Here is a 15202-nt window from a genome sequence, read left to right as displayed (position 1 = left end):
CATGACAACGGGTAGATGCCCTTGTTGACTGTCCTAGAAATAAACAAGTTTGATTTAAATCCCTTCATCTGTTATCAAGTATCACATTTTACCAGACATGACAGGTTTTACATCGATTGGTGAAGGGTTTTTTGTCCCCCGTCGCTCAGCGGAGCGAAAGGGGGACTATGGCTTTCCCCTCCGCCCGTGTGTCCGTCCATGCATGCGGCGTGCGGGCGTGTGTGCGTAAGCGAAGGACCGCATTCGAATTTGGTGTGTGGGTGCAACCCACGTAAAAATCCAGGATGGCCGCCGCCATGTATGTCTGATGCCATGTATGTCTGAACCTTGTAACCTGCATATCTTGAAAAATAAGCGAAGTACCAACTTCTAATCTGGTATGTGGGTGTATCTAGGCAGAAGGAAGAACGCAATTGAAAATTGGGGCGCCACGTCAAAATCCAAGATGGCCGCCGCCATGTATGTCTGAACCTTGTGAGATGAATATCTTGAAAAATAAGCGAAGTACCAACTTCTAATTTGGTGTGTGGGTGTATCTCAGCATAATGACGAAAGCTATTGAAAATTGGGTCGCCACGTCAAAATCCCAGATGGCCGCCACCATATATATTGTGGATATGAGAATGTTTTTTTTTTTTTTTTTGTTGTGTAGTGAATTGTGGTAAAATGTCACCCTCCTTCCTGCAATTGTTGTTGTATAAAGATCAAAGGGCGTTCCCATAGTTAATTCCATAAAGCATACACGAAGGACACCATATATCCCTGTTCAGTAGTTTATTTCCTTATTCTGTGTATTAGGTTAAGGCTTTGTCTTCCATTAATTTGACACTCCATTGCACTGAATTAAATAAAGTAGATCCCTCCGACATGGCATCTTCCAAGTACCAGGTTTAGCCACTTTGCTGCATTTCATCTGCCGTCCACTTTGCTGCATTTCATCTGCCGTCCACTTTGCTGCATTTCATCTGCCGTCCACTTTGCTACAATTGCCAACTGTTCCCTCCGCGACTCCATTCGCCACGAGGTCGGCTTGGAGAAGAAGGGGGGAGGAGCTGCCGACTCCTGGGCGTGCCCGCCCATCGTCATCAAGGGCGGAGCCAGAGGGCCGTGCCGACCAATCAGGGCCGAGGCGAGCTGACCGATGGGCGCGTCCTGGACACCGGTGGCTTGATCGCCCGAGGCGTTATATAAGCGCGCGCGGAAGCCTTTGAAAGAAGAGAAGCAGCATGTCCAGAGTAGAGTGACAGGTCAATTACAAGAGTTGCGCCAAAGGTTCCAAGAAAGAGTTGCGCCAGAGACGGCAGATGAGTTCAGGGTTCTAAGAGTTGCGCCAGAGACGGCAGACGAGTCGGGACGAGCCCTCGGGGAAAGAAGGGAGACGCGTCCTGAGGTGAGCCAGAGAACCAGCAGCTTTGGCTCCACAAGCAGCGTTGACTCCACCAGGCAGCTTCGACCCGTTACCCCGCGGGAACCAGATTGCGGTGGCATCGGTGGCCGTCGAGGTCCAGCCCGACGTCCCGTGCAGGATCAAGCCCGAACCATCTGCCCCAGCTGAACCTTCCCATTCCTCCTTCCAGCATTCATTCCTGCCATTCCATCCTTCTTGTGTACGTGAGTTTGTTTTGTTTGTCTTGTCCCAGGGAATAAGTTAAGCTTGTATAGTTAAGCTAGTATTTTCAGTGTCACCTGCTTTTTCCATTTTCCCTGTATATAACCTTGACTGCTCCTTTTGCTTTAGTGTGTGTAAATAATAAATCCTGTTACTCTTCTGTACATCTTCTTCTTCCTCTTTACATTCGGTCGCTTTAGAGGTTTCCATATTGAATATCTGTGGCGCGATTTTGGCCAACGTCCAGGAATCGGGTTAGTCGGGGTAACTGTTAGGGCCGCGGCGCCATCCGCTTGGCAAAACAACATCCTATCCGCGGTCTGTAACAAGTGGTGTCAGGAGTGGGATTCGGACCTCGAGCGCTTAGCGCGCTCAAATTACGAGTGGCCCAAAAATTGTATTTTATAAAATCCTAAATTTGAAAGTCGCGCCATGGCTGGTCAAGGCCAACGGGATGCCGGTGGGAGAGATAGACGGGGTAGAATCGACCCAGGACCTCAGGGAAATGTATGTGGAGGAAAGGGAGGAGGAGAACAATGGCAATGTGGTTGAGGGGGTTTCAGGCGCGCAAAATGGCGCCCTCGCGCACGAGGTTTCAGGCGCGCAAAATGGCGTCCTCGCGCACGAGGTTTCAGGCGCGCAAAAAGGCGCCTCGCACGAGCGCGCGGTAGCCGCGCCCGCTGCACCAATGGGGGTGGTCCAAATGCAGGCCCTCATGGAGCAATTTATGACGCAAATGCAGGCGTCCCTCAACCTGCAGAGGGATGAGATGAGGGCTAATAGTCAGCAATTGGGGAACCAGATGGATGCTCAGGGTCAGCAATTGGGGGGCCAAATGGGGGTAATGAGGGACGAAGCGAGGGGTACCAGCGAACAGTTGGGAAATAAATTTGAGGGTTTAGATAAGAAATTTGAAGGGTTGGACAATAAATTTGAAGGGTTAGACAACGGGATAAAAGAGGTGAAGAATGGGTTAACGGGGGTGGAAAATAGAATGGCTACCCAGGAGAATCAGATAGAGGGGGTGAAAAATGGGTTAAGGGGGTTAGAAAACACAATGGACGACAAATTGCGGGAAATAGGGGAGCAATCCGCCCGGGAAATCAAACGGATGGGGAACCAGATAGAGGAGGTGAAAATCGGGTTGGAAGGTAAACTGGATGCTCAGAGGGATGAATTTGGACAGATGAGGGCGGCATCTACTAAAGAAATGGAGGAGATGTGGGAGGAAATAAGACGAGGTGTGAGCGAGGAGGTCTCGGGGGTACGAGAGGAGGTAAAGCGAGGTGAGAAGCGTATGGAGAAAGAGGTGAGAAATGGGACGGCAAGGTTACAAGGGGGCATAGTGGACCTGGCGCAGGAGGTGGAACAGCTGACGGTGGGACAGACGGAGTTAGTGGAGCAGGTACAAAGGAACACTGCGGTACTAGGAGGGTTAAAGGCGACACAAAAAGAACTAAAAGACGACTTGACAGCGACGAAGAGGGAATGTCAGATGGTACGTGAGGGACTGACAACGAGGTTGGAAGAGGTGACAGAAGTAATGGAGACGAAGGACCGGGAGGTGAGGACGCACATAGAAACGGTGAAGGTGGCGTTAGAGGAAGAGATAGAGGGGGCGCACCGGGAAATGAAGGAGGTAAAGGAAAAATTAGAGGAGGTGGAAGAAGGGGTGATTGAAATTAAGAAGAGATGGAGGGAAACTAAGAGGGAAATAAAGGAGGAGGTGATGGAATATGTACAAGGTCGGTGCTCAAATCATGATGGTGTGCTCGCTAACCAAATAAAGAGTTTGCAGGGGGCGAAGAAGGTGCGGAGACGAGGTGCCAACGTGAGTGGCGATATATTCGGAAATGTATATGATGTGAGGGGAGCTTCAGTCGGCTTGGGGGTTGATTTGGATCCGGGTGTTCGTGAGAGGCCGTTGGTGAAGTGTGCGACAGGTACGGAGTGCGAAGGAGGAGGTCTGCGAGAATGTCCGACTCTGGGGAGTGTGAGGAAAAAGTGCGCGCCGAGGAGTGAGTGTGCTGTCGAGAGTGAGTTGGTCGTAGCGCGGGTGCGAGGGGGCACATGGAAGCGCGGGATGGGGAGTGTTACAAGGGATGTAACGGAAGCATGCACGCCTGTGGTGAGTGTTACGGAGGAAGTAACGTGAGAGTGTGCGCAAGAGGATGCACGAGAAGGGTGTGTAACGGACGGGTGCATGGGGAAAGAGTGCGCTGTCAAGAGTAAGGGAGAATGCACACCTGTGGTGAGTGTTACGGAGGGTGTAACGGGAGAGTGTGCGCAAGAGGATGCACGAGAAAGGTGTGTAACGGACGGGTGCATGGCGAAAGAGTGCGCTGTCAAGAGTAAGGGAGAATGCACGCCTGTGGTGAGTGTTACAGAGGGTGTAACGGGAGAGTGTGCGCAAGAGGATGCGCAAGAAAGGTGTGTAACAGAGGAGTGCATGAGGAAAGAGTGCGCTGTCAAGAGTGGTGGTAAGAGTAGTAAGAGTGACACGGAGCGTGAGTTGGTTGTGGCAGGTGAGAGAGGATGTACACCTGGAATGGAAGGATGCACACCTGGAATGGTAGAGCGCGTATGGGAATGCACGCTGGAGTTGGTAGTGAGGCATGTGGTTGCGTGTGCAAGTGAGAGCACACCTGTGGTTGTCACAGAGGAGGTGACCAAGGAGGGGGCGCGAAGAGGTGTGTTGGTGAGGTGTGCGAACGACGAGTGTGTCAAAGGTGTGCGGTGGTCAGGTGTGTGACCAAGTCTGTGAGCGAAAGAACGAGTGCAATAACGAAGTACGCGGGGTGTACGGGCGGCGTTGGAGCATCGAGCTCGGTGAGGGTGAAAGGGGTCGCGTATGCGTGTGAGCATGCAGGTGAAGCATCGACGGTAACCGGGTTAGCGGTTAGAGCGACGTATAGCCGAATCGGGCCCTCGGTGCGCGCCGGGCAGCTTCGCGTGCCGCGAGGACCAGCGGGGATCCGAACCACGGCGGTTTCGAAAGAACCGCCGTACGCGATCCACGCTGGGCCTCGCTCGGAACGGCCGCGTCCGTGCTCCACTAAGCGGAACGGGCGGCCCGGTAGGAAGGGTCGTCATGGCGACCCCTTTTTGTTGAGGCGTTCCGGCAGGTCGAGATCGGGCCATTGGACGGCTTTGTGCCGGGATGGTGCGTGGGATCTCGGCCCGGGTAAGCGTCCTTCCCTGCATCGAATGCCAGACGCATCCAGCCGCTGGCACCAAACAACCCGCATTCATTGCTCGGCTTTACGAAGCCGAGCTTTAGAGATGAATTGGCGCACCGAGAGGCACAAGTGAGTAGGCGTGTGACGAGGATAGTGTTTTGGACCCGAAATTGCAAAGCAAAATTTGATAATTGGTAGAATGATTGGCAGATGATTGGCAAATTTTTGATTTGTTGAATTTGGACGAGCAAAATTTATAGTGAGAGATACCCGATGTGGTGGGATGGCAACTCTGCCATCTCTCACACCGGGGGCAAAGGAGCACTAGTTTATGGGGTTGGCAGTGGAAACTAGCCCGGGAGGGTTAGGATATTGTGTGTAGGGACCTAGAAGATGACCTTAGGTAACGTTAAGGTTAGGTAGTGACAATGATACCTGTAGTGGGGACGCAGGTAGATTAGTGTGGATGATAATGACGTGGTATGTGCTTAGTTTAAAGGGAAGACGGGGAGCACTAAGTTAGCAGGGCAACAGGTAGTTTAGATGATGCCGTGTGAGTGTTGGAGGTGTATTCAAGTGTATTGAGCAGGGTATGAGTAAATGATTGTGATTGTGAGTTGTATAGTGATTGCACAGGTGTGCAACTGGACAGGTATATGGAGCAGTGTGTGAGTGAGTGATAGTGATGTGAGTTGTGCTGACCAAATGGTCCAGGAAGGAAGGAGGGTGCAGGTGGCACCAGGTGTGATTGCACAGGTGTGCAACAACAGGTGAATGGAGAACAGGTGTATGGAATAAATGGTCTGGAGTATATGGAATATTGGAATGGATGGTCGTGGAGTGAGTATGGTGGAAACGGTGGAGTGGAGTGGATGGTGCGAAGGTGTGGATGGGGGAAAGGAGGATGGACCCCCATCACAAATACCCGGGGAGGGTAGTGTAAGTGTTAGGTAGAGGGTACAGGTAAATTGTGGTTGGATATTGGCATCTGTGGTGCGGGTAGTTGCACAGGAGTGTAGTGATGGGTGCATTAGTGTTGTGGAAATGGCTGGGCGTGTAGCCTGTTAGTGTGTATAGTTGGTTGGGCACTCCACCACTGTGAGGATGTCGGCCAGGTGAGGCCGCAGGTGGGCTCTGGGAGCCGGTAGAGTTGTTGTGGATGGGGCCCGAGGATCCGGAGGACGGACCCGGGTAGCCCAGTGCCAGAGGGCACCGAGGGGTGACAGAGCCAGGAGGGGCCTTCCCCAATTAGATAGGTTAGGGTGAGGAGCTAGGTAAGCTCGGGTGGCAACTGCAGTGGTGGAGGTGTGCAGGTGGGTAGGCCTGCTGGGAGAGCTACACGCCCCAGTCCTGAAATTGTGCAAGGGCACAGGGAGATGAATCGGGGGAGTGAGACCCCAAATTGAGAAGCACCACAGTTTGGTCAATGGGAATTTGGTTTTTAGAACCCATAGAGTAAGTTGGCCAATGGTTTGGCAGGGAAAGACCCCGGGTAGTGTAAAGTGTGTTAATGTCATTTAGAAGATAGTTAGGTTTGAAATCTCCTTGCACCATCTACATCCACTCACCTGGGATGACGTACCTCCACACCATGCCAGGTTGTTTTTATTATTTTTATGATGCAAATGTTTTGGATTGTGAGATGCATCATGACGTGGGTGTGACATTGTGCTTGTTGTTCCATCTCTTCCTCTTTAGGAGGGATTGATGATGAATTGGGTGATGGCAAATTTTGGTTAGAGGGATTGTGGTGACGAATTTGGTGTAGGAGAGATATGGGGAGAAGTGACAGTAGTGACGAATTTGTAAATGTGTAGATTGTTGTAAATATGGGGTAAAGGGAAGGGTAGAGTAGGTGACAGGGGGGGGGTGACGTACGGTAGGGACGAGCTTTCTCACTTTGCTCTCCGTACGCACTTCGCCTTGCATTGCCTTGTTTGATGTGTACCCTTGAGACCTTACCCCTCGCTCATCTGTCCTTTCCCCCCTTGTCTCCCACATGAGGACCTGTGCGCCACTGGGCGCCGAGGGGAGCGTGCGTGAGTCCGCCATTGCGCGCCCGGAACTCCCAGAACCAGCTGTCTGCATCGATGCACCACCTTATGGACCACATGTCTGTGGCTGAGCACCACTGATGGACCCCATGGGTTGGGGCATGGCCCCTCTGCTGGAACCGGCCATGAAGGCCCGATATCTTGCTGGCGGACCTTGGTCACAGGGCACCGATGCCCCACAGGTGAACCACACTAGTCGGCCCTGTGGGCCATAAATATATAAAAATGGACACGTTCTGTGCAGGTTTAATACCACCAATAGGCCGCCAGTAAGAAAATAAAAGAAAGACAACATCTGGAAGAACAAATAGCCAGCAGAGGGAGCCGAAGAGCAAGAGACCACCAGCAGAGTTAGGGGTTTGTCGGTTTATTTTTTATTGAGAACTGCAGTGACTGTGCACCGATTGGTGCTTGAGGGTGCATTGGTGCGTTTTTGGGTGCTTCATGGTGCATCGATGCAGGGCAGACTGTCTCCCCCCCCAAAAGAACAATCACAGGTCCTGGGTTAGTATTGTAAATAAAAGTAGAGTCATTGTAAATAATGCGTCCCCACCGTAAATGTATAGTTTGAAGACCATTCCGCAATTCGGTTAGCTGTGGGCGTGAATCTGTTAGACAGGGTGCAATGGAGCAGCGGGACATATTTATTTATGTTTTAAAACTGTCGCACTCAGGGTCAGGTTAAATGTAGAGGGAACTACACCTACGTGCCACACTAAGGTAAAAGTTCATAGGCCCGGGATGTGCCTAAGGGGAGGAGGGTGCAGTGTTGTGGATATGAGAATGTTGTTTTTTTAAATTGTTGTGCAGTGAATTGTGGTAAAATGTCACCCTCCTTCCTGCAATTGTTGTTGTATGAAGATCAACAGGCGTTCCCGTAGTTAATTCCATAAAGCATACACGAAGGACCCCATATATCCCTGTTCAGTAGTTTATTTCCTTATTCTGTGTATTAGGTTAAGGCTTTGTCTTCCATTAATTTGACACTCCATTGCACTGAATTAAATAAAGTAGATCCCTCCGACATGGCATCTTCCAAGTACCAGGTTTAGCCACTTTGCTGCATTTCATCTGCCGTCCACTTTGCTGCATTTCATCTGCCGTCCACTTTGCTGCATTTCATCTGCCGTCCACTTTGCTACAATTGCCAACTGTTCCCTCCGCGACTCCATTCGCCACGAGGTCGGCTTGGAGAAGAAGGGGGGAGGAGCTGCCGACTCCTGGGCGTGCCCGCCCATCGTCATCAAGGGCGGAGCCAGAGGGCCGTGCCGACCAATCAGGGCCGAGGCGAGCTGACCGATGGGCGTGTCCTGGACACCGGCGGCTTGATCGCCCGAGGCATTATATAAGCGCGCGCGGAAGCCTTTCAAAGAAGAGAAGCAGCATGTCCAGATTAGAGTGACAGGTCAATTACAAGAGTTGCGCCAAAGGTTCCAAGAAAGAGTTGCGCCAGAGACGGCAGATGAGTTCAGGTTTCTAACAGTTGCGCCAGAGACGGCAGACGAGTCGGGACGAGCCCTCGGGGAAAGAAGGGAGACGCATCCTGAGGTGAGCCAGAGAACCAGCAGCTTTGGCTCCACAAGCAGCGTTGACTCCATCAGGCAGCTTCGACCCGTTACCCCGCGGGAACCAGATTGCGGTGGCATCGGTGGCCGTCGAGGTCCAGCCCGACGTCCCGTGCGGGATCAAGCCCGAACCATCTGCCCCAGCTGAACCTTCCCATTCCTCCTTCCAGCATTCATTCCTGCCATTCCATCCTTCTTGTGTACGTGAGTTTGTTTTGTTTGTCTTGTCCCAGGGAATAAGTTAAGCTTGTATAGTTAAGCTAGTATTTTCACTGTGTCACCTGCTTTTTCCATTTTCCCTGTAGATAACCTTGACTGCTCCTTTTGCTTTAGTGTGTGTAAATAATAAATCCTGTTACTCTTCTGTACGTCTTCTTCTTCCTCTTTACATTCGGTCGCTTTAGAGGTTTCCATATTGAATATCTGTGGCGCGATTTTGGCCAACGTCCAGGAATCGGGTTAGTCGGGGTAACTGTTAGGGCCGCGGCGCCATCCGCTCGGCAAAACAACATCCTATCCGCGGTCCGTAACAATATGTTTGAACCTTGTGAGCGAAATATCTCGAAAAATAAGCGAAGTACCAACGTCTAATCTGGTGTGTGGGTGTATCTAGACACAAGGAAGAACGCTGTTTAAAATCGGGTCGCCACGTCAAAATCCAAGATGGCCGCCACCATATATATGTCTGAACCTTGTGAGCGAAATATGTTGAAAAATAAGCGAAGTACCAACTTCTACTCTGGTGTGTGGGTGTATCTAGGCACACGGAAGAACGCTGTTTAAAATTGGGTCGCCACGTCAAAATCCAAGATGGCCGCCGCCATGTGTGTCTGATGCCATGTATGTCTGAACCTTGTAACCTGCATATCTTGAAAAAATAAGCGAAGTACCAACTTCTAATCTGGTGTGTGGGTGTATCTAGGCATAAGGAAGAACGCTATTGAAAATTGGGTCGCCACGTCAAAATCCAAGATGGCCACCGCCATGTATGTCTGAACCTTGTGAGATTAATATCTTGAAAAATAAGCGAAGTACCAACTTCTAATCTGGTGTTTGGGTGTATCTCGTCATAAGGACGAACGCTATTGAAAATTGGGTCGCCATGTCAAAATCCAAGATGGCCACCACGATGTATGTCCGACACTTGTGAGATGAATATCTTGAAAAATAAGCGAAGTACCAACTTCTAATTTGGTGTGTGGGTGTATCTCGCCATAAGGAAGAACGCTATTGAAAATTGGGTTGCCACGTCAAAATCCAAGATGGCCGCCACCATATATATGTCTGAACCTTGTGAGCGAAATATCTCGAAAAATAAGCGAAGTACCAACTTCTAATCTGGTGTGTGGGTGTATCTAGGCACACGGAAGAACGCTGTTTAAAATTAGGTCGCCATGTCAAAATCCAAGATGGCCGCCGCCATGTATGTCTGAATCTTGTGAGAAGAATATCTTGAAAGATAAGCGAAGTACCAATTTCTAATTTGGTGTGTGGGTGTATCTCGGCATAAGGAAGACCGCCACTGTAAAGTGGGTCGCCACGTCAAACTCCAGGATGGCCGCCACCATATATATGTCTGAACCTTGTGAGCGAAATATCTTGAAAAATAAGCGAAGTACCTTCTGGTGTGTGGGTGTATCTAGGCATAAGGAAGAACGCTATTGAAAATTGGGTCGCCACGTCAAAATCCAAGATGGCCGCCTCCATGTTTGTCTGACCCTTGTGAGCGAAATATCATATCATAGCATGTTTTCTGCGTGTTCCACTTTGTCAACTCACATCACTTCCCCGACGGGGGACCTAGCCGTAACGCTTGTTTATTTACTATTGGCTTACAAGCTAATATGGCTGCCAAACCATGTGACATATGACGTATGACATCAAAAATGTAGACTCTGCACGTGTGTGGGTCAGGGATCACGTTTGTGAAGTTTCATGCTGATCAGATATGGTTTTGTTTTTCTATCCAAGATGGCTTCCAAACCATGTGACCTACGATGTCATAATTTTCAAACTATATGCAGCAATGGTGTTAGATGACATTTGTAAAATTTCGCATCAATGGAGTAAGCGGTTTCTGAGATATAATTATTTAATATTTCCCTTCAATCCAATATGGCTGCCACACCATGTGTCCAATGACGTTTTCATGATCAACTTTTAATCGCCATGCCCAGTAAATAGCACACGTAAAGTTTCGAGTCGATCGCGTCAGTGGTTTGGGAGAAGATGTTTTTTTAAAGGTTTTAGGTTAAATCCAATATGGCTGCCAAACCATGTGACCTATGATGTCATAAATTTAATATTTCAATACAAATGGGTCATAGATGATGTGCATGCAATTTCAGATTTTTAGGATAAGGAATTCGATCTAAACATTTTTGGCTGATATACCACATCACCTATGATGTCATCATTATCATGCTTTTGTTCCCCATTGGGAGTACTCGACAATGTGCCAAGTTTCGAATGCTTCCATTCAGCGGTTTCCGAGAAATATATATTTTAATTGTTTGCGTTTAATCTAAGATGGCTGCCATACCACGTGACCTATGATGTCACAATTATCATATAAAGATTCTACATGGGTGTCGCTCCTACCCTGAAAGTTTTGTCTCAATCGGACATGTGGTTGCTGAGAACAAAAAAAGTCTCGTGGTGCTGGCATGACCGTTATTGACGAGGAAGGGTCAGGATGTGGGATGGTGATCAACACTTGGTTGTGCATCCTGGTAGTGCAAGACCAACTTACGAATCGGGTCTCGAATAAGAACTGCTTGAGAAATAGGGCTTGGCTGTCCAGGTCCAGCTGCGTTCACAGCTCTCACACGGAATTCGTATTCCATTCCTTCCACCATCTTCCCAACCACCAACTCTGTCCCTGCACACGTCCAGCCTTGTGTAAGATGTGCATTCCAACAAACCCCAATTTCAGTGGCCTTGTATCATGTGAAGGCTCTGTGCTATATAATAAGATGCAGAGATGGTGTATAAGTAGTCCATACCCTGTGCAGGTTCAGTGTTCACTGTGACCCAAAGGTTGCTGTTCTTCTTGCGTCGTTCTACGATGTAACCACGAATTGCATTTCCACCGTCGTTTTGCGGTGGGATCCAGGAAAGTGTCACCGAATCCTTGGTGACATTTGTCGCCTGTGGAGCAGTTGGTGCGTCAGGTGCCACTGTGGGAGGGCATGGAAGATTAGTTTGATTGGTTCGTTCGTCGATTAATTAATTAATTCTAAATCTTCTTTCGATCGTATGCAGCACAAGGCTGTGGGGTAGCATCATTGGCTGCACTGCTGATGCAAATGCCTTTTACCGGTTACCTCTAGTGTGTCTACCTCTAGGCCATCCTATCATTCCATTATTTCCAAATAACACCTCACCATACGGTTCTCCAGCGTACACCTCGTCCGACTCGATCGCCTCGCTGAGACCCTCACTGTTGATGGCATGAATCCGAAACTGGTATTTCTTTCCTTCTTCGACCTTTTCATACGAGAAATTTGTGGTGTGCTGATCTACTTCTCCCACCTGAAAAGAAAGTAAATACATTACAGATACAATCGAAGTACACCGCCCCCATGCCAAATAAATGATAACATGTCCTCTAGCACGTGACATGCACCATGTAGCACATGGAAGACGGAATTGGGAGACAGAGGTGTCCAATAAATTGATTAATTGTGTAATTTAAATAAATAAATAATCATAAATAATTAATTTCTTAACCAATTGGCTAATAGCATACCAAACCACCACCATTTCATTTGAATGTGTAACTTTTTGAAAATTAATCAAAAAGTCAATAATTCATTGATTAATTGATTAATCAATAAATCAAAAATCCTATTTACAGCAAAATCACTTGCTCGTTGTTGTGTCCGAATATCAGCTTCCTAGCTCAAAAGGTGCCTGAGATATCGCCCAGATGAGAAATAAAATAAATAAGTACTTGATAAATCGATAACAATTAATCAATTAATTAATCAATTAATTGATTAATCAAAAATCAAAAAATGCCGTTTTTGCCAAAGTACTTGCTCACTATTGTGCCGAAATTTCAGCTTCCCAGCTCAAAGGATGGTTGAGATATCGCCCGGAAAAAAAACAAAGTGAAAACTGAGTACTCCCTTTAAGCGCGCGTCATCGCCGGGCCCCCTTCGGTGCCCGGCGATGACGTCATGCAGCACCCGGATATGGAATCGGAAAGGAGCGGTGTACAATTAAACAAAAGAACCAGGGAAGCACTTGCATTAAACGACACATTAGATTGACCCAACGTATTTCGTGAATAGACATTCATCACATCGATCCTTTACGCTTCGGTGTTCAATCACACCGACACGACAACCACAACCGGAATAAATGGCCAACGTCCCAAAAATGTTTCCGCTTGCACACGGAATATGTGGAAAGCAATGCTTTCCCTCTAAGATGTCGATATTTTTATTTTAAAATTTCTATCCCCACATATTATCATCATCCTCTTCTTTGCACTATAATTTCACCAAATAGCTTTTGTCAAGTCAAGTATACCAAATTATGCTACTGCCATCTATAAAATCCATCCATCCTAATCCTAATCACCCTAATGCCTAATATGCCTAATAATAATAATAATGATTTCTAATAATAATAATTAATAATTCAACCATAAAAGAACCACCTTTTGAGGCCATTTTCCCCGCAGAGCGGTGGTTGGCCTTTTTCGGGCATCGTGGTCCCCTTTTTGAAGCAATGTTTTATGGCCGGATGCCCTTCCTGCTGCCAACCCTGTGAGTCGCCTCTTGCGACACACAGGGAAATACCAGTGAACTGGTACTCAATTTGCCGACCTCGGAAGGATGACAGGCTGAGTCAAACCCCCCTGGCGTTAATTCAGCAATCGACCGAGATTCGAACCCAGGATCCTAGGATCCCAAGCCAGCACCCTAACCACTAAGCCAACACCAGGCTAATTCCACCATAATAATAACCATTAATTAATAACCATTAATTAATTCCATTCCATTAATTAATTAATTAATTAATATTAATTGACAATTCCATTAATCATGTTAATTATTAATTAATTTATTTAAAATAATAATAACCATTAATAATAATAATTATTATTAATAATATTCTAATAATAATATTATAATAATAATGAATGCCGAATAATAATGCCTTATAGTAAAACTAGCAGAAGTACCCGGCATTGCCGGGCGGGGAAGGGGATGGGAGGGAAGGGGGAAGGGGAGGAGAGGGGGGAGGGGAGAGGGAGGGGGGGGGAGGGGGAAGGGAGGGGAGGGGAACGTTCTCCGTTCGTTCTCCGAACGGAATTCTCCGTTCCCCACCCATGACCCAGCAGCCTCCCCTCCCCCCTTACCCCCACCCTGAATAATAATGCCTTATAGTAAAATAGTATATAGTGCCATCTATAAAATCCTAATGTTTTGGTTCCCGATCGTGTCTTCGGTGGCCACCCGTAGTTCCTTTGCAGACGGAATCGTACTTTGACCCAGGTGTCGCGACCCTCCTTGCGACGCTCGATGATAAAACCGGTGATGGGGCGTCCGCCATTGTCCTTGGGTGCTTTCCATTTCATGGCAATCCTTTGGCCAGTGTGCTCTGTAAATTCCACCGGACCCTGCGGGGGCTTTGGAATGTCTGTGGACGTTGTGCAAAGGGGAGAACAGAGTATAACTTAGATCTGACGTGTTACGTCAAGTTCATACTACCCGTGTCTAATATCTAAAGTAATAAAAATGTTTTTTGTGGGGGAAAGTGCAGTTGTCATGCACTACAATACAGCTGTTGGTAAAAAGCAAAGAAAAAAGAAAAAAAAGGGTGGGGGGGGGGGGGGTCGGGGGGGGGTGAAAGCAAAACAAGAAAAGCACACAAAACTTCACCTGTTGATATTTAAGGCGATGCAGTACATCTTCTCAGGTTAAGGAGAATAATTACTGCTAAAGTGATTGCCAATGGTCCTTGATATGTTGTATTAGCACGCGTGATATCATTGCTTGTATCTCGGGTTAGAAAACAGACATCAAGTGGAGAAAAGGGGGGGAAGGAAAGGCAGAAAGAGCAGGAGACCCACCCACGACATTAAGCTGTATGTTGACAACGAGTGAGCCGGCGCTGCTGCGGAGCCGGAGGCTCAGTGGCCCACTATCATCACGGACACACTTCGACAACATGAATGTCGTTCCGTCTTTACGGCGGTCTATCTTTGCACGCTCATCGGCCTCCACCTCCAGGTCTCCACGAAGCCAAGTAACTTTGGGTGGAGGTTTTCCCTTGAAAGGAATGTTCAGGGTTGCTGTCTGTCCGGCCTTTACCGTGATTGGCTCTTTCATAAGCTTTTCCAGCAGCTCTGGGTCTATTTCCGGTGGGTCTGAGGGATGCACACACCGAAAGGGTATGAGAAGACTCAAGAAGATCTCAAAAGTTTTGACCTTATTTTCCTTATGTGAGATCAACTGCCTTCCCCCACATTTAAGTGACAAAGTTATCGGTGACGAAGTTATGACCATCACCAAATCGGTAGACAATACATCTCACCTATTCACAGGAAACCAATAACGTAGGCCAAAAGTTCCATGTTCTTATAGGACACTTTACCTGCAACCTCCAGGGTGGCCTCTGTGCGAACACCTTTAGCTGTGAAGCTGTAGCGACCCATGTCCTCATCTTGCACATTCTTTATCAAAATACGATAGACTGCTCCTTGCTTCACGATAGTTATATTGTCGCTCTCGGCGATCTATAAGTGTAGGGACAGAATCGTCTGTTTGGTACAGGTAT

General features: G+C 48.1%; 1 protein-coding gene across 1 annotated transcript in view; it reads right to left on the bottom strand.

Annotated features, from left to right (window-relative positions):
* IGSF22 (immunoglobulin superfamily member 22) overlaps nt 1-15202 on the bottom strand; it is a 69488-nt gene that overhangs the window by 20648 nt on the left and 33638 nt on the right. Inside the window, exons 14-19 of the mRNA XM_068117174.2 lie at nt 15020-15161; nt 14496-14792; nt 13908-14062; nt 11794-11941; nt 11413-11586; nt 11160-11288 (exon numbers count right to left, since the gene is read on the bottom strand). Of these exons, the coding sequence (XP_067973275.2) occupies nt 11160-11288; nt 11413-11586; nt 11794-11941; nt 13908-14062; nt 14496-14792; nt 15020-15161 (1045 nt within the window). The remainder of the gene's footprint in view (nt 1-11159; nt 11289-11412; nt 11587-11793; nt 11942-13907; nt 14063-14495; nt 14793-15019; nt 15162-15202) is intronic.

This window comes from Myxine glutinosa, chromosome 5, assembly GCF_964187855.1.
Source record: "Myxine glutinosa chromosome 5, kmMyxGlut1.1, whole genome shotgun sequence".
Classification (NCBI taxonomy): Eukaryota; Metazoa; Chordata; class Myxini; order Myxiniformes; family Myxinidae; genus Myxine; species Myxine glutinosa.
This window is presented reverse-complemented; position numbering and strand designations above follow the sequence as displayed.